This window comes from Mustela erminea, chromosome 13 (assembly GCF_009829155.1).
Source record: "Mustela erminea isolate mMusErm1 chromosome 13, mMusErm1.Pri, whole genome shotgun sequence".
Taxonomy (NCBI): Eukaryota; Metazoa; Chordata; class Mammalia; order Carnivora; family Mustelidae; genus Mustela; species Mustela erminea.
Genome location: NC_045626.1, coordinates 13,427,247 through 13,447,679, shown reverse-complemented (window position 1 = coordinate 13,447,679; position 20,433 = coordinate 13,427,247). Strand labels below are relative to the sequence as shown.

Below are 20,433 nucleotides of genomic sequence, written 5' to 3'. Positions count from 1 at the left end.
CACTCCAGTTCTGCTTCTTCCAGGGCATAAGCTGGGTTCTGCTGGAACCGGAGAGGATATGGGGTCTTAAGTCTTCCTTGTGTAACCCTACGATGTCTTTTTGTAGAAGTGTAACAAACATAGAAGAGGCACAAGAATGAGTGTACTATGAGGTGGGTATTCTCAAAGTACACCCATCCATGTAGCTGGTACGTATGTTGAGAAGTAGAATATTGCTACCCCAGAAGCCTTCCTGTGCACCCCTTCCAGTCAGAGATTAGACTAAAGAGAGTCGCTATCCTGACTTTTAACACCATAAATGAGTTTTGCCTGTTTTAGTACTTGATATAAATGGGTAGTATGTAGTGGCGTCCAGCTTTCTTCATTTATGTTTTTTTAGAAAAGCAGACAAAACATATGAACTTACATATTATTGGTTCGTACTTTGTGCAGGATGAAGCCATGTCTTTCACTTAAGGTAGAAGATTTTTCAGCTTGACATGGCAACAAAGGTTTCTGTTTTTTATGCCTAGAAGGGCTAGACTGAGGGGACTTGTGTGTGGGGGCGGGGCGGGGGGAGTTCCTGAGCAACTGCTGAAGCTGCTCTTGTGTGCCTTTTGGAAAACAAATGGGCTTTAAACCCGTGTTTTCCCTACCACACGCTACTACTTCCATCGTCCAAGAAATACTTTATTGCAAAGTTCTCAAAGTAATAACATTTGTAAGTCTAGTATAATATACATACATACACTTAGTACTAGGAATTGAAATTATAATATAGATTTTTAAACTCACATACTCCAAAAAGCATTAATGTAGCATTTATATGCTAATATAATTAATAAGGCAGATTTGAGATATGCCATGTATTTAGTTGTATATTTTTGATTTGTGTGTTTATGGAATTTGTGCTAATTTCTAGTGCATGTTTCATAGTGAATATGTTAGAGAGGTACCGGAGGGGAGCTTACTGTGTTTTTACCTAAGTATCAAGGAATGAATTTTTAGATTACAAAGTCAGTTAGGGCAGATATCCAGGGAGTAACTTTAAGTACAGTGCATTTATAACAGGTAGGAGTTCTGTGACTTCTTCTCTTAACCACATATCCCCTTAATTTTTCTTCCTATTGGAAATTCTTGCCTTAAATAAATGAGCTGTTTTCACAGAACATTTACGTTGGTATTTCTAGCCGCATTCTAAATCTGGAAAGATGGCCTGCTGATGTACACACATAGGCCAGCAGTTTCAGAGGGAAAACATTGTTCTTGGAACAACCACTGTTTGTTTTTCCTTTATTGGCATTGGAACTCTTCAAGTTAGTTTTCAAAATATAGAGGAGAGGCAAAATCAGAGTAATTTTTGGTAGCTTAATGGTTTCTTTCGTGATTATATATGTCACTGTTAATTAGAATGTATTATTTACCTCCGTTTTATTAATAGATGGTGCTTCACTTACATGAGCTACATCTCCATTTAGATGACCCAGATGGTATTAGTCCTAAGATTATTATTATTTGCAATGGAGAATTAAAAAAAAATAAATTATAGTAAGTTTCTTTGTAAAGTCAGTGAAGAGGACAACTTTTTTGCTGTTTTAAATTCAAGGAATATAACTTACCTTTCCATGTCTGAAGTTTCTTTTTAATACTGTACTGAAGCAGTATGAACTTAGTTGTACAAAATTCGTGTTCAGATATTTTCCTGAAACATGTAGCTGTTTTAAAATGACCACTTATTAAAGTTTCACGGGCAGTAATATTGCACGGAAGGATCCGGGGTTTGTAAGGGTTGACGGATCAGAGCTCCCGGGTGCTCATAGCCCTCGCGCACTCACAGCGAGCCGCGCACAGAGCAAACGCAGAAGCAGAGTTTGGTGGGAGGAATTTGTGTGTGCCTGCTTCCGGAGCTTTGCCCGTGGTGCTTGGAAAGTTTGCCCCCACATTTGAACTTAAACATCCTCACCTTAGATCATTTTAATGTATTACTCAGTTCTGCCTATCACTTTTATGGATAAGCCTATGTTTTAATATTTGACAAATTGATGATAATCAAAACACACTTCAACCGTAATTCTATATGTTAGAAATTAGACAAATTAATAATTACTCTCATAAATACAAATTGATTGTGTTTCGGTTGTGTTGATGGCTGGTGATTATCTATTACTTCCATCCATGAATAAGGGAAGCGACTCAGATTCCCTGCTCTGGTAGCAAGTTCTAAGAATGGAGCTGATTTTTTTTTTTTTATAGGGAGATTATTATTCCAATTTCAGTGGAAGTTGGTGTTTCAAATTATTTGGTAAATCATGTGTCTGCAGAATTGTTACTTATGTGCTTTTTACCTTATGTGATCCTGAAATAGGCAAAAAAAAAAAAAAAATCAATCCTCTTAGGTTTACCACCATCAGATTTTTTTTTTTTTTTTAGATTCTTCTTTGGAGACTGAACTTTGTTGTTGTTTTGTTACTATGGTCCTCACAGTTTCACAATATTTTATGCAATAGTTTAAAAAAGCGTCTGCTCTTGTAAAGATACAGTGCCTAGGAATAGCTGTGTTTGTTGCTTCAACTTGTAAACACTTGATGTCGCATTAAATTTTTGCCTGAGTGACTTTCAGCGCAGGTGCCGTAAGGAAAGAGTTGACTTGAGCCTGTCACCTTTTTTTTTTTTCTTTCTTTCTTTCTTTTTTTTTTTTTTACTGTTTTCTGCATTTATCTTGTTTGCTTTGAATTTAGGGAGCAGGGATTTGTTCTTCCTCAGAGGGAGGACCTGCTGTCAGGTCTGCCGTTCAGTATGTATGATGTAAAGGACTGAGTATGTGAGCAAATGGTGGTGGTGGGAGTCATCCTGATTCATTCAGCACTGTGTTGAGTGTACCCCCTGCTCTGCAAAAGGTATTGCAGCCACATGGGGAAGAAGGGAGACTGGTCATTCATCATTCTGTTTCTCTTTGGTTGAAGGGAAGATGAGAGGACCGCCTGTATGGCAAGGTGATTCAGAAAAGATGATGAAAAAAGACATTCCTAAGAAGGGATTTGAAGTTGGGAAAGGAAACATTAGATTTTAAACAGACAATATGACATTGGATTTCCTAAAAAAAAAAAAAAAAAGCTACAAGTCTCTTCAGCATTCTCTCAACACGCTTCACATTCACCTTGCAAGGACTGTGCGTCTCCTGCTTTTCACCCGCCAGACCCAGTGAATCCTCCTCCCCTTCAAAGCACGTCTGTAATGACCTTTGTTTCTTGAAGCTGTTAGTTATTTCCTGTTCCCTTGTGACCTTTTGTCTTCTGAATTGTTAGCTTTCTCTCTACTTAGTGCATTTACCAAGTGTGTACCATTTATAATAAACATCTGAAAACTTCAGACATTGCCATCTATATGAAGTCCTTGAGGACAGAGATGGAGTTTCCTTATATTTGTCTTCCCTCTCTGCTGCCCCCCCCCACAGGATATAATATATATATATTATATATATATGGGAAGCCCCTTAATAAATATTTGTTGAGTTGAATTGTTAGTTTTCCCACAACCAAGGATAATCAAAGAAATGTGATCCTAAAACTTTCAGAAAAGAGCATCCAAAAGATGCTTTGAGCATTCAGTAGCACCATTTGGTGCATTTAGTGCTTAAAGTTTCTTTTTAAGGGGACAGTGGTCATTTAGAAAGATGGTACATCCATCATGTTACATTGCATAGTACCTGGAGATCAGTTTCAAGGAACTTAGGGGTAAGCTTGTCATTGGTGTCTTACAGGCTGTGGTATAAAATGGGTACAATGTAACTTAAGGTAGAGATCACAATTACCTTTGGATCAAGGACAGCATGAATTAAAGACTTGGAGGAGAGAAGTGATTTGATCTCTGTTTAAATGTGAAATGTGTTTTAGCTGAAAAGAATAAGAGGGATAGGGAGGGGAGCAGAGATGTTTCAAATGGGAGAACAGTGGGGAGAAGGGATGAGGTTGAGTTGGGTTTGCGAGTGTGTGGGTGGAGTAGAATGAAAGCTATGAAGAAATGAGCATTGAGAAACTCGTAGCTATGCCTGGAATTTATCAAGTACCTTCTTCTTAGAAAGCTCAATTTTCCACATTTTTAATCCCCCATGGAGTGGAAAACAAATGACCTTATTTCCTACTCTGTTCTTTTGGGGATCTTGGCATTCCAGAGCTACGAAGTTATTCATGTTCATTACTTACCCATCCCAGAAGTTCACCTTTCCAGGTTTTTAAAGGAAGAGATTTTAATATTGTGTTTTTATCCGTAATTTCTGAAAACTTCCTTTGAATGGGAATGGTGGTGGTCCATTAAGAGTAGAACCAGGAGCCGCATGCTAAAATATTTTTTGCAGTTCATTTGCCAGCCTTAGAACTGCAGTACCTAGCCCGACTTCAGCTTCTTTGAAGATGTTCTGCCATATAAAGAAATATTACAAGTGAACAAGTGCTAAGTGCGACAGAAAGGGTACGGCCGGTGTGTTAAAGAGCACTTAGCACAAGGGCTGCTCAGGGAAGAGTAACCTTGGGAAGGAATTTCCACTACTGAGGTTTGGTGGGGCTTGCCAAGTGTGTAAGGAATTTCATAGACTGGGTAGAATGCCCTTCTTTCAGTTAACTCTTCCCAACACTGGAAGTTCCTTTATTCTACAGCTTTGCTTTTCAGATGGAATTTTTTTTTTTTTTTTTTTTTTTTTTTCAGATGGAATTTTGATCCTCTCGGGAAGCTTTCCATTTCACACGACTCCCATTTTCCCTCCCTGATCAAAGGAAAGCCTCCGCTTGGTGCTTGGGGCACTGAAACTGCGTAGCCTTTGGTCTTCACCTTGGTGTGGGCCCCCGACCTCATTTCTGAAAATAATAGCTGATTTTCTTCTTCCTTCACATGGTGCACGAAGAAGAGGGAGCTCAGAAAGAAACAAAAGATTTCTTTATCAGCCAGACTGTATTAAATTACCGGCTGCCTTATTGACTTCTTGGGATCCGTTAAGATGTTTAACTTTTCCCCCCACTTAAATAAAAAGAAAGGAGGGATCTTCAGAAGCCTTGGCTTAATTCCAGTGAGGCTGTTGTATTCTGGCCGGTGCCATTCTTCCGTTTGTTCTAGTTGAACTCTTTGCTGTACTGTCCAAGCTTTACCTTACCTGCAAGTGGTTAATGTCGAACAGATTTTTGCACGTGTTTGTTATTCTGAGTGGCGACCAACTTTCCCCTCCGCACAGAGCTTTTAGGGGACAGTGATATGCATGCAGGGAGATGCCGGCCGGTGATGCTCATTTTGTGGGTTTTTTATGGTAAAGCGTCGTCATGACTTGGCAACATGATTCCTGCTGCTCCTAATGACATCTGGAAAAAACCCTTTGTCTGCCAGTGCAAGAACTGCGAGGGAAACCCCGTGATGCCCTTTCCTCCCTCTCTCCTCTGCCTCAGCTCGGACAGCCTCCGCGCGCTCTGGAGTTCTTTCTGCCCACACACATGTTAAAAATGAAAAATCTGTGAGCGTTGTTGTTGTTGTTGTTAAGAGTGCCTGTAGTTCTGCTGTCCTTCACCACGATCACCACAGTCAGAGCTGTGAACGGGAGGAGTCACGCGCCCGCTGTCCTGTCCCCGGGCGGGTTAGGGTGACGGCACCAGTGCTGGCAGATGGTTTCCCAGTGCCTTCTCTGAAGGAGGAGACACCCAGCCCTCCCGGGTGATGTCTGTGGGACCTGTAATTAACAAGAGAACATGAGGGAAAGTCCGACTTCCCACCTAGTTTTCTTTTTTTTTTCTCATTGTAAGATTTCTGCCAGAATGCACCTTTCACCCCATGTAGAGAGGTAGGGGTGTGTGTGTGTGTGTGTGTGTGTGTGTGTGTGTGTGTAGGGGAAGCCCATCAAGGAAAGCAGAGATGTCCTGTGATTTTAATGATACACACAAAACCATGCCTCCTCACGTAGACTATTTCACTTCTCTATTCAGGTTTTTTCATAGGGAAATAACAGTGTCTTCATCTGGAGTTTGAGGCGCTCCGTGCTTAGTCTCTGTGCGCCCTGTACATCCACAGCTCTTTCTGCTTAACGCTATCATTTGCTTAATGTTTCCCAAGTATACCCTGTAGTTTTTGCCCTCCCAAATCAGAGTTTCTCAAAATATGATTTATGAATGCTTATGTCAGGATCACATGGGATGTTCACAGGCAACAAGGAAATCTTTTTATCTTTTTTCCAGCCATCCCTGAGGAGTCAGAACCCCCTGTGGTGAGACCCAGGAAACATTTTTTTTTTTTTTTAAGATTTTATTTATTTATTTGCCAGAGAGAGAGCGAGAGAGCACAAGCACAGGGAGTGGTAGGCAGAGAGAGAGGCAGGCTCCCCACTGAGCAAGGAGCCTGGTGGGGGACTCTGTCCCAGGACCCTGAGACATGACCTGAGCCGAAGGCAGATGCTTAAATGACTGAGCCACCCAGGCGTCCCAGGAAACTGCATTTTTCACAGGACATGTTAAATTTATTCTCTTTGAATGTCCTCTCTTCCAATCCGCATCTCCCCATTAAACTCTTATTTGTGTCCCTTTGATCAAAGTGACTTTTCTCTTCTGTAAGTACCCGTGATTTTTTTTCCAGTAAGTTTTCATCTTGTGCTTTGTATTATAGCGCCTTTGCTCCCAAACTATTTTTTAAATTCCTGGGGGGTGAAAACCATTTGTAATTCATGTTTGTATGCTTTACACACCTTTGTGCATAATACAAATTCAGGCAATGTTTACTGAATGGATGGTTAGACTTTTACTGTATCTAGTAAACTCTTGGGTACTGGACTTTTTCTGTTAACTATCAGATATACCTGGTTTATTTGAGAGGTGAGCTTAAACTGCTTATGTCTAAGCACATTTTCATGATATAATTATTCTCTTCGACCTTAGCTTACGTTCATTTTCTCCTTTGATAATCTGATATCTGTGATAGAGATGTTATCTAGTTTTCATTTTTATATATCCTTGTATGACTCGACTGGGATTTTATCCAAGTATACTTTATGGGGCTTCTCTCTTTCTTTCCTCTGAGAAGACGATTGGAAATAACGATTTGTTTTCTACTTTTTACATTTTTGTTCTTTGTTCCTGCTAGCGTGGTGGTTAATATTAAACATCTCTTGAATGATGTTGCAATTGAGTTGGCTTTGGGCAGATCTGTTTGTAAGAAAATGAGAAAAGGTAGTCATGGATAAATTGAATAAAGAAATCATTTCATAGGAAAGATAAGTTTAACTGTAACATAATAACATAACGCTTGTTTGTCGTTTCATTCATTGTATTGCCAGTTTATAAAAGAATCAGAAGACAGATTTATGCTTCTTGTGACTCACTGTTTTCATGAATTTGGTTAGTGCGGGGTTACTGTAGATTACTGTATATCTAGCGACTACTCTTCCCACATGATTACCATCTTATGATTTGGAGTGGTTTTCTTTTTTCTTTTTTTTTTCCCTCAAGACTTTATTTATTTATTTGTCAGAGAGCACAAGAGGGGGAGCAACAGGCAGAGGGAGAAGTAGGCTCCCCGCTGAGCAAGGAGCCCACTGTGGGACTTGCTGTGGGGACCCTGGGATCATGACCTGAGCTGAATGAAGGCGGGTGTTTAACTGACTGAGCCCATCCAGGTGTCCCTGGAGTGGTTTTCTATATAATGTACTTACTTGATTCATGGGAGCCAGCCACGCCCCCTCCCCCACCCCTGTGGGTTGGAGCTCTGTCTAGTTGGCTGTTGTATACATAGGGTTAACTTAGCCTGGGTCTGGCACAAAGTAAGTAACCAGTAAGCACCTCCTATTTGAATCATTTTAAAAAGAGGATTAAAATAGAAATGTCTGTCTTTAGGGAATGCTTTAATTTGCATCTCAGCAATATGTCCATTGTAATTGTTGCCAACACGGAGTGTTCTTGATTTCCTTGATTATTATTTTGGAAAAATTATGTCTGTGACTTGTAGCTTCCTCTACTTATTCTGAAGCAATTCTTAAGAAAATTTTTCTCCAATACAGTTTTATCCAAGATATGCGTGTGTCTGTTTTTGTTTTCGAGTCATATGAAAGGGTGATACGCCTGTTTTGCTTGTGCTGAGAGTCATTAATGGTGATTAGGATTACGATGGAATGGTTTCTGTGTATTTTGGCTCAAGTGCTGAGAAGCTGGTTGTGTGCCAGGTTAGCATTTGTACATTCGTATGCACGCCGAAACTCCCAGAAGACCCTGGCAGGTGTTCACTGGGTGCGAGGCTGGTGGACTTCGTCCTAAAGCGACAACAGGAAAAATCACTGCACCAAGAAGCGGAGAAGTCACCGACGAGAGTTCAGTCCCAGGGCAGTGGAGTTTGGGGTATGAGAGCTAAACAGAGCTGAGTCATGGTTTCTGAAGAGGAGGCATTCCCAGCAGTTCTGAAGCGGCCTCAGTGACTCAAATGTTTCTCAGGCCACCGCAGCCACAGATGTGTCCGAGAGAAACATGGGGCAAAAGATACTCGTTCTTTCCTTCTGTATCCAGGGAAAGAGCGCCTTTTAAGTCTTTTGCAAATTGTTTTGTTTTCTGACATAAATACTGTTTCCCTGGTTGCCCTAGGTCATACCTGGGTTAGGCAAAAATATTAAAACATGGCTGTGGGACAAAGTTCACAAACAGTGCAATTCTGTGCTAGAGGAGTCAATTCAAAGTGCAAGGAGGGTAAATTAAGAAGCTGCTGAGCAGCGTCTCTTTCACTCACTGGTTTAATGCTTCTCGAGAGAGTGCATTCAGTACACATATTTTAAAAGTACTTTGATACTCTTTCCAAGAATTATACTTCTACAGATAAAGGAGACAAGTTACTCTGTCAAATGAATTGTTTAATCGAAGCATTTTATAGTCTCCACGACACCAGCTGGGCTCTTAGGAAGAACCGAAGAGCAGCCATTTGATTTTATAAAATTATCCTGGGGAAAAAGAGAAATAAAAAGTAAATGTAACTTTAAAAAAAAATATTTTATTTATTTATTTGACAGACAGAGATCACAAGTAGGCAGAGAGGCAGGCAGAAAGAGGGGGAAGCAGGCTCCCTGCTGAGCAGAGCGCGATGTGGGGCTCGATCCCAGGACCCTGAGACCATGCCCTGAGCTGAAGGCAGAGGCTTTAACCCACTGAGCCACCCAGGTGCCCCTGTGGCTTGTTTTTACCTACGGTTTTCGCTTCGTTTTATTTGAACAGTAGTAGGCTTTCTCTTTTTGTTCTCTCTTTTCCTGGTATATAAAATTGAATGAATGTTAAATTGAATGAATATTGAAAATGGTGATTTATTTAATACACGCTGTTGGCATAATTAACTACTAGACACCACCCCCACCAAGGCCCCCTAAAACGGGAGTAGACCTCTACCAAGCTTCACATGTAAGAAATAAGTGTTAGGTGAAATAAAGATTTGAATGTATGAAATAAAATACATGAATATGAGGATATATGAGAGAACTTTTGTACCATTTTGGGGTGAGGTAAGAGGACCTTCCCAAGCAAGGTGAAAAGAATAGACTCCATCAGGGAAAAGAATGTCAAATTTGAGCAAATAAAAATTAGTGTGTGGCTTAAGTTATGATTAACAAACAGAGTGGGGGAAGATGAAACAGGAAGCTCTGAGTGTCATGTGACACATAGCGGCATATGACAGTGGGTGTGGCAGTTAATACCGGGGGAGCAACTACAAGTTATTAAGTTGACGACAAATAACCCAGTAGGAAAACAGGCAAAGGATATGAATGTGTATCCCAAAGAAGATGAACTCCACAAAAAGATACCACATTTTGCTCATCAGATTGGCCACAGCGGAAAGGATGCCAACGTTAAGTGCTAGTGAAAGGAACATAGAAAGGAGCTCTCTCCAACAGGGGTGATTGTGAATTCCTACAACATTTCGTAATTTCATAGTACATATTAAAGTTTAAATTGCACATATTCTTGGGCCCATCAGTTACAGTTTTAGAAAAACAGGTTTGCAGTCCCTGACCCAAAATTCTTAAGGCCATTTGTGTTTCAGATTTCAGAGTTTCAGATTATTAAAGATAATATAGAAACGTATATTATATAGCACGTCTAGCAGGCTTTGGGGCTCTGTGAGCAGACACGTTTATATTTCTAAAGGGAACAAATTCATGTCAGGATATTCACATCAGCACAGGTCAACTTTTGTCACCACATGAATCAGTGAAAAATTTTTAAATTTTCAGAGCCTATTCGATTTCAGAATTATGGTAAGTCATTGGGCACCCACAAATACTGCAAAATGAAAACACCGATGCACAAGAGGATGTGCTGAATGATTCCTAACAGCAGAAAACAGCTGGGAGTACTCGTGACGTCAGTCAGTGGAGGCATGGGTGGATCACTTGGGGTACGTTTGTACTCTGTGTAGTATACAGTGGTCAGAGAGTGAATTAGACTTTTACGTACTGCCTCCGAAAGATGATTTGTCTGTAGTCGATGAGAAAACAAGTCATAGAAAAAATGTGTGTGGTATAAGCCCATTCAAAAAAAGAGGGGGGTTATCTCCTATTTATGCATGTATGTGCTCTCTGGGGAGGAAGAGCTTTGGAAGCCTGTACACCATACTTGACACTGGTCATCTCAGGAGGGATCGGATTTGGAAGGACGTAGGAGAGACCGTTAATGTCTTCTTTATATTCTCCTATAGTTCGACTTGTTAAAATGAGCATGTATTATTTCAGTAATCAAATAAAAGCAATCCTCTTAAAGGCTACTGCAGTGGGAATTACAGAGCACTGAGAGCCTGGCAGCTCTCCACTGTGGTACACCCACTCTGAGCCATTAGGGAGCTTGCTTTTCATAATTCATGGAAAGCAGGAGACTAAGCCCAGAGCTAGGCTTACAACTCCAGCGCTCGAGCAGGTCCTTCATTACTTAATATTGGAGCCTAATAATTTCCAAAGTGTATTAGTATGTTCCCCCACAGGGAAAAAAAACAAGTGAAACATGGACTGTTACTATGAAACAGAAATCCAATCACCAGGGAATCTTTTTCTAATTGACCCACTTGTAGTGAATAATAACTCCAGAAAATAATATTGATTTCTCTCTGTTAGAATCATTGAGTAGAGCAGGTATGGTTTCCTCTTCATGAGCACAACACATAACTCCCATTTAATTACATTTGAATAGGTTTAAAAACCGGAGTACCTCCGCCATACTGTCATTTATTTTATGGTCAAATTACTATATTTTTATGGAAAGATTACTAAAGATTTAGATGGATCTAAAACTAATTATGTCTCCAAAGAATCATCATACTATTGATTTGGTTTTGTTTCCTAAATATCCGTAAAGAACTTTGTCCATTGCATTTTGAGTGTGGGTAGATTGAGTGGTTACATGCTGAGAAAGGAGAAAGATCAATAGCGTCTAGGATCATGAAAAACAAGCCTGGTGACCTTCCATCATTTTAAGACACCCCCCCACCCCCGCCAGGCGATCCTACACTTTGTTATATGGCCCTTAGGGTACCTAGTTGGGGAGGGACTCCAGTTTTTCTTTGTGTATGATGTTATAATTAGAGTTTTCTGTCTTTATAGATGATCAAGTATTTAGTTGATTGCACTTTTCCTTCCTTCCTTTCAAAATTGATCCGTCTTTTAGAGAGTGCGGGGCATGAAGTAGGGTGCAGTCAGGGAGCTGAGCGTGGATCTGGGTGTGGGCCAGATCCTACAACCCTAAGATCATGACCTGAGCCGAAATCGAGAGTTGGAGGCTTAACTGACTGAGCCACCCGGGCACCCCTGACTGTACTTTTTTGTGACACTTAGTATTTAAAAAAAAAAAAAAAAAAATTGTACCTTGGAACTTTGTGTTGAGACCTCAGTTCTAGAAGCCTACAATGCCCATTGTCATTGACTAAATGTTATAATACCACCCATTAGCTTTAAGAATTAACTAAGATTACTCTATTAGATGCTGGATAAATGTTATCTTGATTTTTCCCCTACTTTGAGCTCTGTTACAGAACAAATGGACATGGGCTCCTGGGTGGCCCAGATGGCTAAGCGGCTGCCTTCGGCTCAGGTCACCATCTCAGGGTCCTGGGACTGAGTCCCATTTTGGGCTCTCTGCTCTGCAAGGAGCCTGCTTCTCCCTCTGCCTCTGCCTCCCTGTCTGTGTGTCTCTCATGAATAAATAAATAAAATCTTAAAAAAAAAATGGGCATGAATTACAGCTCTTTCTTTAAAGCAGATTGCTTGCTCTGCAGAGTGAAGTCAGGCCTCGTAGGTTGCTGGCCAGTTGGTGGGCCCTGGCTTGTGGCTGCATTGCTTTAAATGGAATTGCACATGGTGTTCAAAATATCCATCGTCCTCCTTTGCCGAGGGGGCACCACTCTCTGTAGGGGGAGGGGAGGCTGAAAAAAAGAGGGCTTTCCATACTCTGCTCTGAGACCACCCTTTGACCTGTGACTTAGGATTATTAGTAATTGGTACCTATTTATATTAAAGTCTCTAGTAAGAAGTAATAAAAGAAGAGCCGGAGAGATGAGAGGTAGTATTGATGTTGAAAGGCAGCATATTCAGGCTGTGTGTGACGCAGTTTCTCTGAGCCTACTTTCTGTATCCGCGAGCTTGAGAAATAAGAGAAAATGACTTCAAAGGCCCCTTTATTCTCACTTTAGATAACTGAGAAATGAAGAGGGTATATCCACTTCAGGTAACTTTTTTAGCCTTGGCACTGTGTGTACGAATAGACGTATAACGTGTTTTAAAAAACAAACTACAGAATTTCCTGTCCTTTTAGTTTCTAAAACATCAAGAAGAATCATTCCTTAGTAACTGCTAACCTGACCATTATAGTTGTTAAAATAATCATTACAGTGATTTTTATTAATCTGAAATTTTAGGATGTTCTGATTGTGTTCTACATTATATTGAACAGCTATGAGGAATTATCTGTGACCGGAGTGAATGTAATGTAGGACTGACTTTTAGGGTTTAAGAACTGTAATAGTAAGAAAAAAAAGAAGAAGAAGAAGAAGAAGAAGAAGTGTAATAGTAGCTTAAAATAAAATTATTTAAAATACTTCATCAAATATGTATTTTTCCAAAGCCAGCCAGTTTTATTTGGAATCTGAGTCTGTGTACATTTGATAATTTATGGGTTTCACCTATTAGCATGACAGAGGTAAATGTCTTATCTTATAGGAGACGAGAAATTTCTAGTCTTTTCTTCCCTTCTTCCCTGTTATCTTGCTCCCTCCTCTGCATTCTTTTTGAATGAAGGTAAAGAGAGGAAAGGTCATCCATTACCCATTCTGATTTCTTATCTCTCTTTTAACTTAAACATTGACGTCCAGGTATCTCTTCCCCATTTTAAGACCTGAGAGAAGTAGATTCTAGGTTATCTTTCTCCCGAGGGCTTTTTTGAATTGGCAGATGCCTATAATCTGACTGTTTCCACATCTGTAAAGAAAAAGTGGAACTCTAAGAAGGGTAAGGGTTAGAGTTTCCAAAACAAATGAATTTTAATGTGTTCGGACCAAGAACTTGAGTTCTCAGAAACAATTCATGCTTTGTTTGCTAAACAAGTCTACTGAACACTGTGTTCTTTTCTGGGAAGAATTTGGGGGATGGGCTGCCCAGGGAGGAATATGAGGGATGTGGGGACTGTGATGAGAAGAAAGGAGAGAAATTTAAGATACTTACAAATCAGAGTCAGCCCTTCAAATGTACAGGTCTAGGGCAAGAGTTTAAATGGAGGTGCTGTACCATCATCTAAATATTTAAGTTGTAATCAAGCTAATAAACTGTTAAATAAAATGTGTTCTCTCCTCCTACCTTAGCAGATCTAATGACTCACAAGCAGAGGTTCACGTTCAAAATCGTCTGACCCCTTGGTGTTCCACACTGGATATGGCAGTGTGGGGAAGTCTGGCTGATGGCCCAAACATCTTTTTATTCTGTCTCTGGCTCCATCCCTCATACCACAAGGCTGTGGACATGCTGTCCCAAGTTCTGTCTACACCTAGGGCCTGTGGGTGAGGAAGATGGGCCCAGGGAAGCCCACACAAGCCCTGAAAACACGTTTGGTGCCATTTGGGTAAAAAATTCTGGAAATCTGCTTATTCTTGGTATGGAGAAAATGCTTCTCCATGAAAAAGTATAATGTGAACCACATGAGTTCATTTTAAATTTTCTGATAAGCCGCATTAGAGAAAGTAAGGAAAACCCATTGAAATTAATTTTAATAATAGATCTTATTTAATGCAGTATATAAAAATGGCTATTTGTTCTAAAAAATTATTACTGAGTTTGCATTCCTTTTCGTATTAAGTGTTTGAAATCCGTTGTGTATTTATGCTTAGAGAACATCTCAGTTTGGACCGGCCCCATTTTAGTTTGGACCAGTCACGGAGGGCTGTTGCTATCTTATTGGACTGTGCAGACTTCTTTTTTGGGGGAGGGGGGGTTGTACTTGGCCCCTAGGGCTGGGGGCAGTTCTCGTTATCATAAGGTCTGGTAGTACTTTTATCATTGAATTGATGCAAAGAATAATTGCACTTTTTTATATGTACAGCCTGTGGCCATTTTAAAATGCAAATACACACACACACACACATACACACACACACACACACACACACACACACACACACGAGAGCTTTATTTTTGTTTGTTTCTTCTTTTTATTGCTTTTTACTTATTCAGCTTACTCCTGCTTTCCTTTGTTGTCAGGGCTGGTGTGGTTCTAATAAATTTGTTTGCAAAGGTGAAAGTACTACCCACCCCCCACTCCTGCCTCCATATTATTGACAAATACTTTTCCAAAAGCAGATGCTTTCATTTGCTATCTTGAGTAACTCCTGGAGTTGTCATCGGTTCATCTCCACTCTCTTGTGTTGGATAATGTCTGGTAGGTCTTTTCCTTCCTAGAGGAACTTTTTTTTCTAAGTTCAGTTTAATTGTGTGCATATTTTTACACTGTGGCCAGTTCTACCAAAGGAGGAATCCTATCTAGAAAGTAGGGTACTGTTTTTGTTTGGACTAGAACAGCAGTTTCATCTATTTCAGGATGGAGTTGGCAGATTTAGAAGGACAAAAAAGCACCCAGTTAAATTTAAATTTCAGAAAAACAACAACAATTTTTTTTTTTAAGTATAAGTATGTCCCATGCAATATTTGGGACAGACTTTTCACTTAAAAAAAAATGTGGTGTTTATTTTCTGTATTTTATCTGGCAACCCTATTTTAAGACTCCTTTACTCTCAAAAATTGGGGCCCCGAAGCTGTTTTTATTTATGTGGATTAAATCTTTTGATATTTACCACATTAAAAACTTAGACTGAAAAGCATTTTAATATGCATTCATTTAGAAAAATAACCCATTCTTGTTAACATACACATTTTTTTGAAAAGTAACTATTTTAGAAAAGAAAAAAAATAGGTAGAAGAGTGTCATTGTTTTATATTTTTGCAGATCTTTCCATGTCTGGCTTAACAGACGATAGATGGATTTCCCCTGGTTCCGCATCCGGTCTGGTGCGCTGTCGCGAATCCAGGTGGAAATCACCACTGGCCACCTGAGAGAGAAGGAGAATGGGAAAAGGCAAATGGCACTTCGTATCGTTACAAAAGTAGTTTTGGCCTTGGGAATTCTCTTGAGAGGGTCTGAGCGACCTCTGTTAAGTCCTCTAACCCTGCTTTGAGAACTTCTGCCCTAGGAATAATACAACCTGTAATTATAGCTCATGTAGTATAGATATTGGATGATTTAGTCCGAGTAAAGGATGAGCAGTCTTTGTTTTAAGAAGGCCTAATGACTCATATTGTACAGTATAATGCAAATTAAAAATGATTATTCAGGTTTAGCAGTTAATTCTTACGGTTTTGTTTTGTTTAATTTAACATACTATTAGGTCTACACTTCACCATTTAAGAAAATTGCTATTTTAAAAGAAAAATCATAATGCTTCTTTAACCTGTCAGATAGGCCCATTGTCACCTTTCTGTTTAGAATAAACTTTATGTTACTATTTAAAATAAAGCTTAGGGGCACCTGGGTGGCTCAGTTGCTCAAGCATCCGACTCTTGACCTTGGCAGGGGTCACCATCACAGGGTCGTAAGATCGGCCTTGCTTCAGGCTCCTGAGCACAGAGTCTGCTTGCCCTTCTCTCTCTGCTTACCCCGTCTTCCTGCTTGTGTATGTGTGTGCTCTTTCTCTCTCTCAAATAAATAAACTAAATCTTTAAAAAAATTTTTTTAAAGTTTAATTTTTTTTATTATAAAGTTCAACAGCTGAGTACATGACAATTTCTTTAAAATGCTGATGGGATTGAATTGGATCTATTTTTAAGATGTATGTGTCTGTTCTAGGCATCGTACATACTGCCCAGTATGGTCAGTATTAAAAAATAATTAGCATAATGCAATAACTAACCTGATTCTCATGTCAAATAATAAAAAAAAAAAGAGTAGAGGTCAGCAGTGGACGGACAGAGAAGTAAAACACTGAGAAAAAAGCCCATTAAAAAAGAAATCAGAAGGCAGTGCTGGTCTGGGAGAAAGACGTAGGTTGAGTTTCGCACTGGAAATCCTGTAGCATAGCCCGGGAGGCAGGAGATGGCGTGTGGTGGGTTCACAGAGCAGGAAAACGATTTCCAAGGAAGGCAAGGTAGAGGTCGGGAAGAAGCTGCAAAGCACAGATCTGTAAGAAACATTTAACCATGGAGCGGGGAAGAGAAGTTGAAGAAGGAAAAAGAAAGAAACCTAGGAGGAAACAGTCGGAGAATGTGGGAAGTGGCTGCGCGAGAAGGTCGTGCAAGTGAAGTGGGAACCAGCCGTGTGCTTAGCGGTATCAGTGCTGGGCTGAGATCGAAAAATGATCATTGGTTCTTAAATTTGGAACTCTAAGATTTGGTTCCCTGGGAGCATGTATAGTTCTGATAAATTAATTTTTTATTTCAGATTTGTATTGGGGAGAAATGGAGCAGAAAGGTTTGTGACTTGTGTGGCTGACACAGAAAATCGGAAGGGCCGATCTGCCTACCCCAGCCCTCTCTCTCCCTGAGCGCATAGTGGTGGTTCATGAAGCTGGCCCCGGGGAAAGAGAACAAAATTGCTCCAGTCCAACTCCCATCTTCAGATATTCAGTCTCGTTCTAGACTGACAAATTTTTTTTTTTTTTAAATGTTTTATATTTTAGGTAAAACACTGGCCTTAGGGTCTGAAGAGGTTCACTCCAGCTCCGCAGGGCGCTTAACCACTTAACCTCCGGCGGGCTCGTTTCCTCCCCGGCTGAACTGGGTTAGAGCATCTCTAAGGCTATGCTAACTGATGTGATGTTGTGCGTCTCTGACATCTATCTTTTCTGTTGTTTTACTCTAACAGGTTCACCAAGCTGAAGAGTCTTAACCTTTCCAATAATCACTTAGGGGACTTCCCATTAGCGGTCTGCAATATTCCGACCCTGACCGAGCTGAACGTGTCCTGCAATGCCCTGCGAGCAGTCCCGGCGGCCGTGGGAGTCATGCACAAGTGCGTACTCCAACCCCATCGCGCGGTACCCCGCAGAGACTCCGGGAAGCTGCCCTGGGGCCGCAGCCTATGAAATTAGTTAACTTGTTATGTTGGTCATGGAAGTCTTGGCTCTGAAGCGAGAGATTGGGCTCTTCTGGAGATTTCATTTATTAGCTTTTGTACTCTTTAGAGTCTTATAAAAAATTAAAATGTCCTTGTTTAGAACTGAAGATCCCCACAGATGAGTGTGTCTGCCCATGAGATGACATGCTTACTTTCTCATTTTCTGAGTTATGTTGAATTCTAAGACTTCATATTTAAAGTAACAATGGAAGACGGGTATTGGGGCTGGTTCAGACTACGCAGTTAGCCCGCGGTGTTCCCGTTTATGCCTATCCAACTTGGGAAATGGGTCATAATTTTGGCTTCCAGTAAAAGATTAAGATGCTTATCTCTGATCTTTTCTCTGTGGTGTATTGCTGCTTGGGCCCTGCCCTTGTGAATTTTGCAAATGATAATTCATTTTCTTTTCCTAATAATATAATCTATACTTGGTGAACTTGTCCAGTGATAATAAAAATGTAAAATCAACACATTCTCTCTATAATTCTTATGTTTTCTTTACTAGCTTGCAGACATTCTTGCTGGATGGAAACTTTCTCCAGGCCCTTCCTCCTGAGTTGGAGAACATGCATCAGCTTAGTTATCTTGGTCTTTCTTTCAATGAATTCACTGACATTCCAGAGGTTTTGGAGAAATTGACTGCTGTGGATAAACTTTGTATGTCTGGAAACTGCATGGAGACCCTTAGGCTACAGGCTTTAAGAAAAATGCCTCACATTAAACATGTGGATCTAAGGTAACTATTTTTAAGAAATATATCCCATTTAAGTGGTTGACTTACATTTAGGAGTAGGTTAGAGCACTTTTGGTGATATTCTTTTGCAAGGCAAGCAGGCTGGTTAGTTGGAATTTATGGTGAATGAAAACTGTATCATTGAGAACAAAGTGGATATTTTATCTCTTAGTCCCCCTTTTCCGTGGCTTGAGATAGGTAACATCATTAAGCATCTCTTCTTTAATTTTTTTTCCCTCCTCGACTTCCCTAATGTAATATAATGTATTTATTAAATTAAATTACTTAGCCTACTTATTATAATTTCTTATTTTTCTGTCCACATGGTTCTGCCCTTAGTTTACTGTTCTTTATAAAAATATAAAATTCATAACCTCTCATTAGGCCCAAGTTTGGCCAGAACCTCCACCCTCACACCTCACAAGAGCATGGAACCCCATTTTGATTCCCGATCTTGCTAAACTGCAGCTAAAAACACTTGCATAGTCCTTGCTACATTAAAGATGCTCCGTGATCATCCCTTAGTATGTGAGGTTCAGTTTTAGTTTCTAATATACAAAGAACCAGCATACAAGGAGGAAGCTCTTCTAAATTTCTCTTAAGGAAAAAGAAGAGACTGGTATGGAACTGAGTTCCTGCAAAGCAACATATCAGGCTTAGGCCTTCATACTAATTTGCCCAATTTGATACTTTTTCTACCACCCTAATTCCTCCATTAGCCAGGGGTTGATGACCACATACTCATGATGTTAAATCTTGGGCAAGATATTTAATTACTCTGCAACTGTGTTCTCATCTCTAAATTACGGTTAGTAACAGAACCTCATTCATAGGGTTTGGGAGGGAATCGAGTTAAATGCCTCACACTCCCAGTGTGTTTGATGTATCCTTCTTATTACCTAATTGAGGATTCCCTTCTCCTCATGGAATCTGCGCCGCTGTCATTCTTAGACTCTACACCTCCCGTTTGTCAAAGGTGGCTCTTTCTCTGCCTTACTACCCACTTTCTTCTCTGTTGGTTCCTAGACCCTCACTCAGGCCTGTTGACTTTTATCAGTATAAAAAGCATCATTTTTTGCTCCTTTTCTTCTGCGTTTATATGTCTGGCCTTGGAAACTCATTTATTCAAGTCCCTCAAAGAACTGTTTTCCTTGGGGCATCTGGGAGACTCATCGGTTAAACGTCACCTTCGGCTCAGGTCATGAACCCGGGGTCCTGGGATCGAGCCTCAGGGCGCAGTGGAGAGTCTGCTTTTCCCTCTCCCCCTCTCTCTCCCTCTTCTGCAGGCTCGTGCTCTCTTGCTCTCTCTCAAATAAATAAATAAAATCTTAAAAAAACAAAAGCAAAAAACAAGGATTACTTGGCTTTCCCTTTCCTCAGACTAAAGAAATCATGCCTTTTGCACCTGGGGAAGTGTTGGTTAGCAATTTGCCGACCTAGAATTCTTAATTCGAAAAGTACAAATGGTAATACTTTATCTGACTTGGAGAACTTTTTGGACTGTCACAGGAGATGGCATTAAACACTTTGTTACCTTTCTTGTTAACAAGCTTTCTTTCTAAATTGTTAGCATTATTTTTCTCTGAGTTGCTTGGATTTAGAAAACTTTCATATTAAAGCATTTAAGCCATTTTAAATGGAGCCTCCTAGATTTCTAGTTCTAATTGGATCTTTTTAGACGGGATCAGTTGCAGGACATTTAAATACCACAGTAGACAGGAACACTCGACATGGTCAATGACTGTGCCCAGCTTACGTTCTCTCCAGGCCGCTGAGTGGAGGAGGGGAAATCTGGTCAGATTTGCTTGTAATTCTGCCCTAGTATTTTAAATTGAAGCTAGTGGGAGGCTTTCAGGGGACTTTCACTTAGTTTCTGCAGAGGTCTAATTTTACTGCATTTTCTTACTCCTTCCGATGAAAATGTAATATCAGATTAAAAGTGATCATTTATCATTTTTCTTTTCATTTTATTCTTTTTCCCACATCTACTTTCTTTGACTCTGATAGTATGTTTTCTGTGGCATCCTTGACAACTCCTCTTTCCTCTCAGTCCAAACTGTGCACGTTACCCACACCTCTCCCTGATGGCTT

At 40.2% G+C, this 20,433-nt stretch overlaps 1 protein-coding gene across 1 annotated transcript in view; it reads left to right on the top strand.

Annotated features, from left to right (window-relative positions):
• The window catches only part of PHLPP1 (PH domain and leucine rich repeat protein phosphatase 1), a 206,478-nt gene that overhangs the window by 132,284 nt on the left and 53,761 nt on the right, over positions 1-20,433 (top strand). The window contains exons 5-6 of the mRNA XM_032311375.1: positions 17,358-17,504; positions 18,115-18,345. Of these exons, the coding sequence (XP_032167266.1) occupies positions 17,358-17,504; positions 18,115-18,345 (378 nt within the window). The remainder of the gene's footprint in view (positions 1-17,357; positions 17,505-18,114; positions 18,346-20,433) is intronic.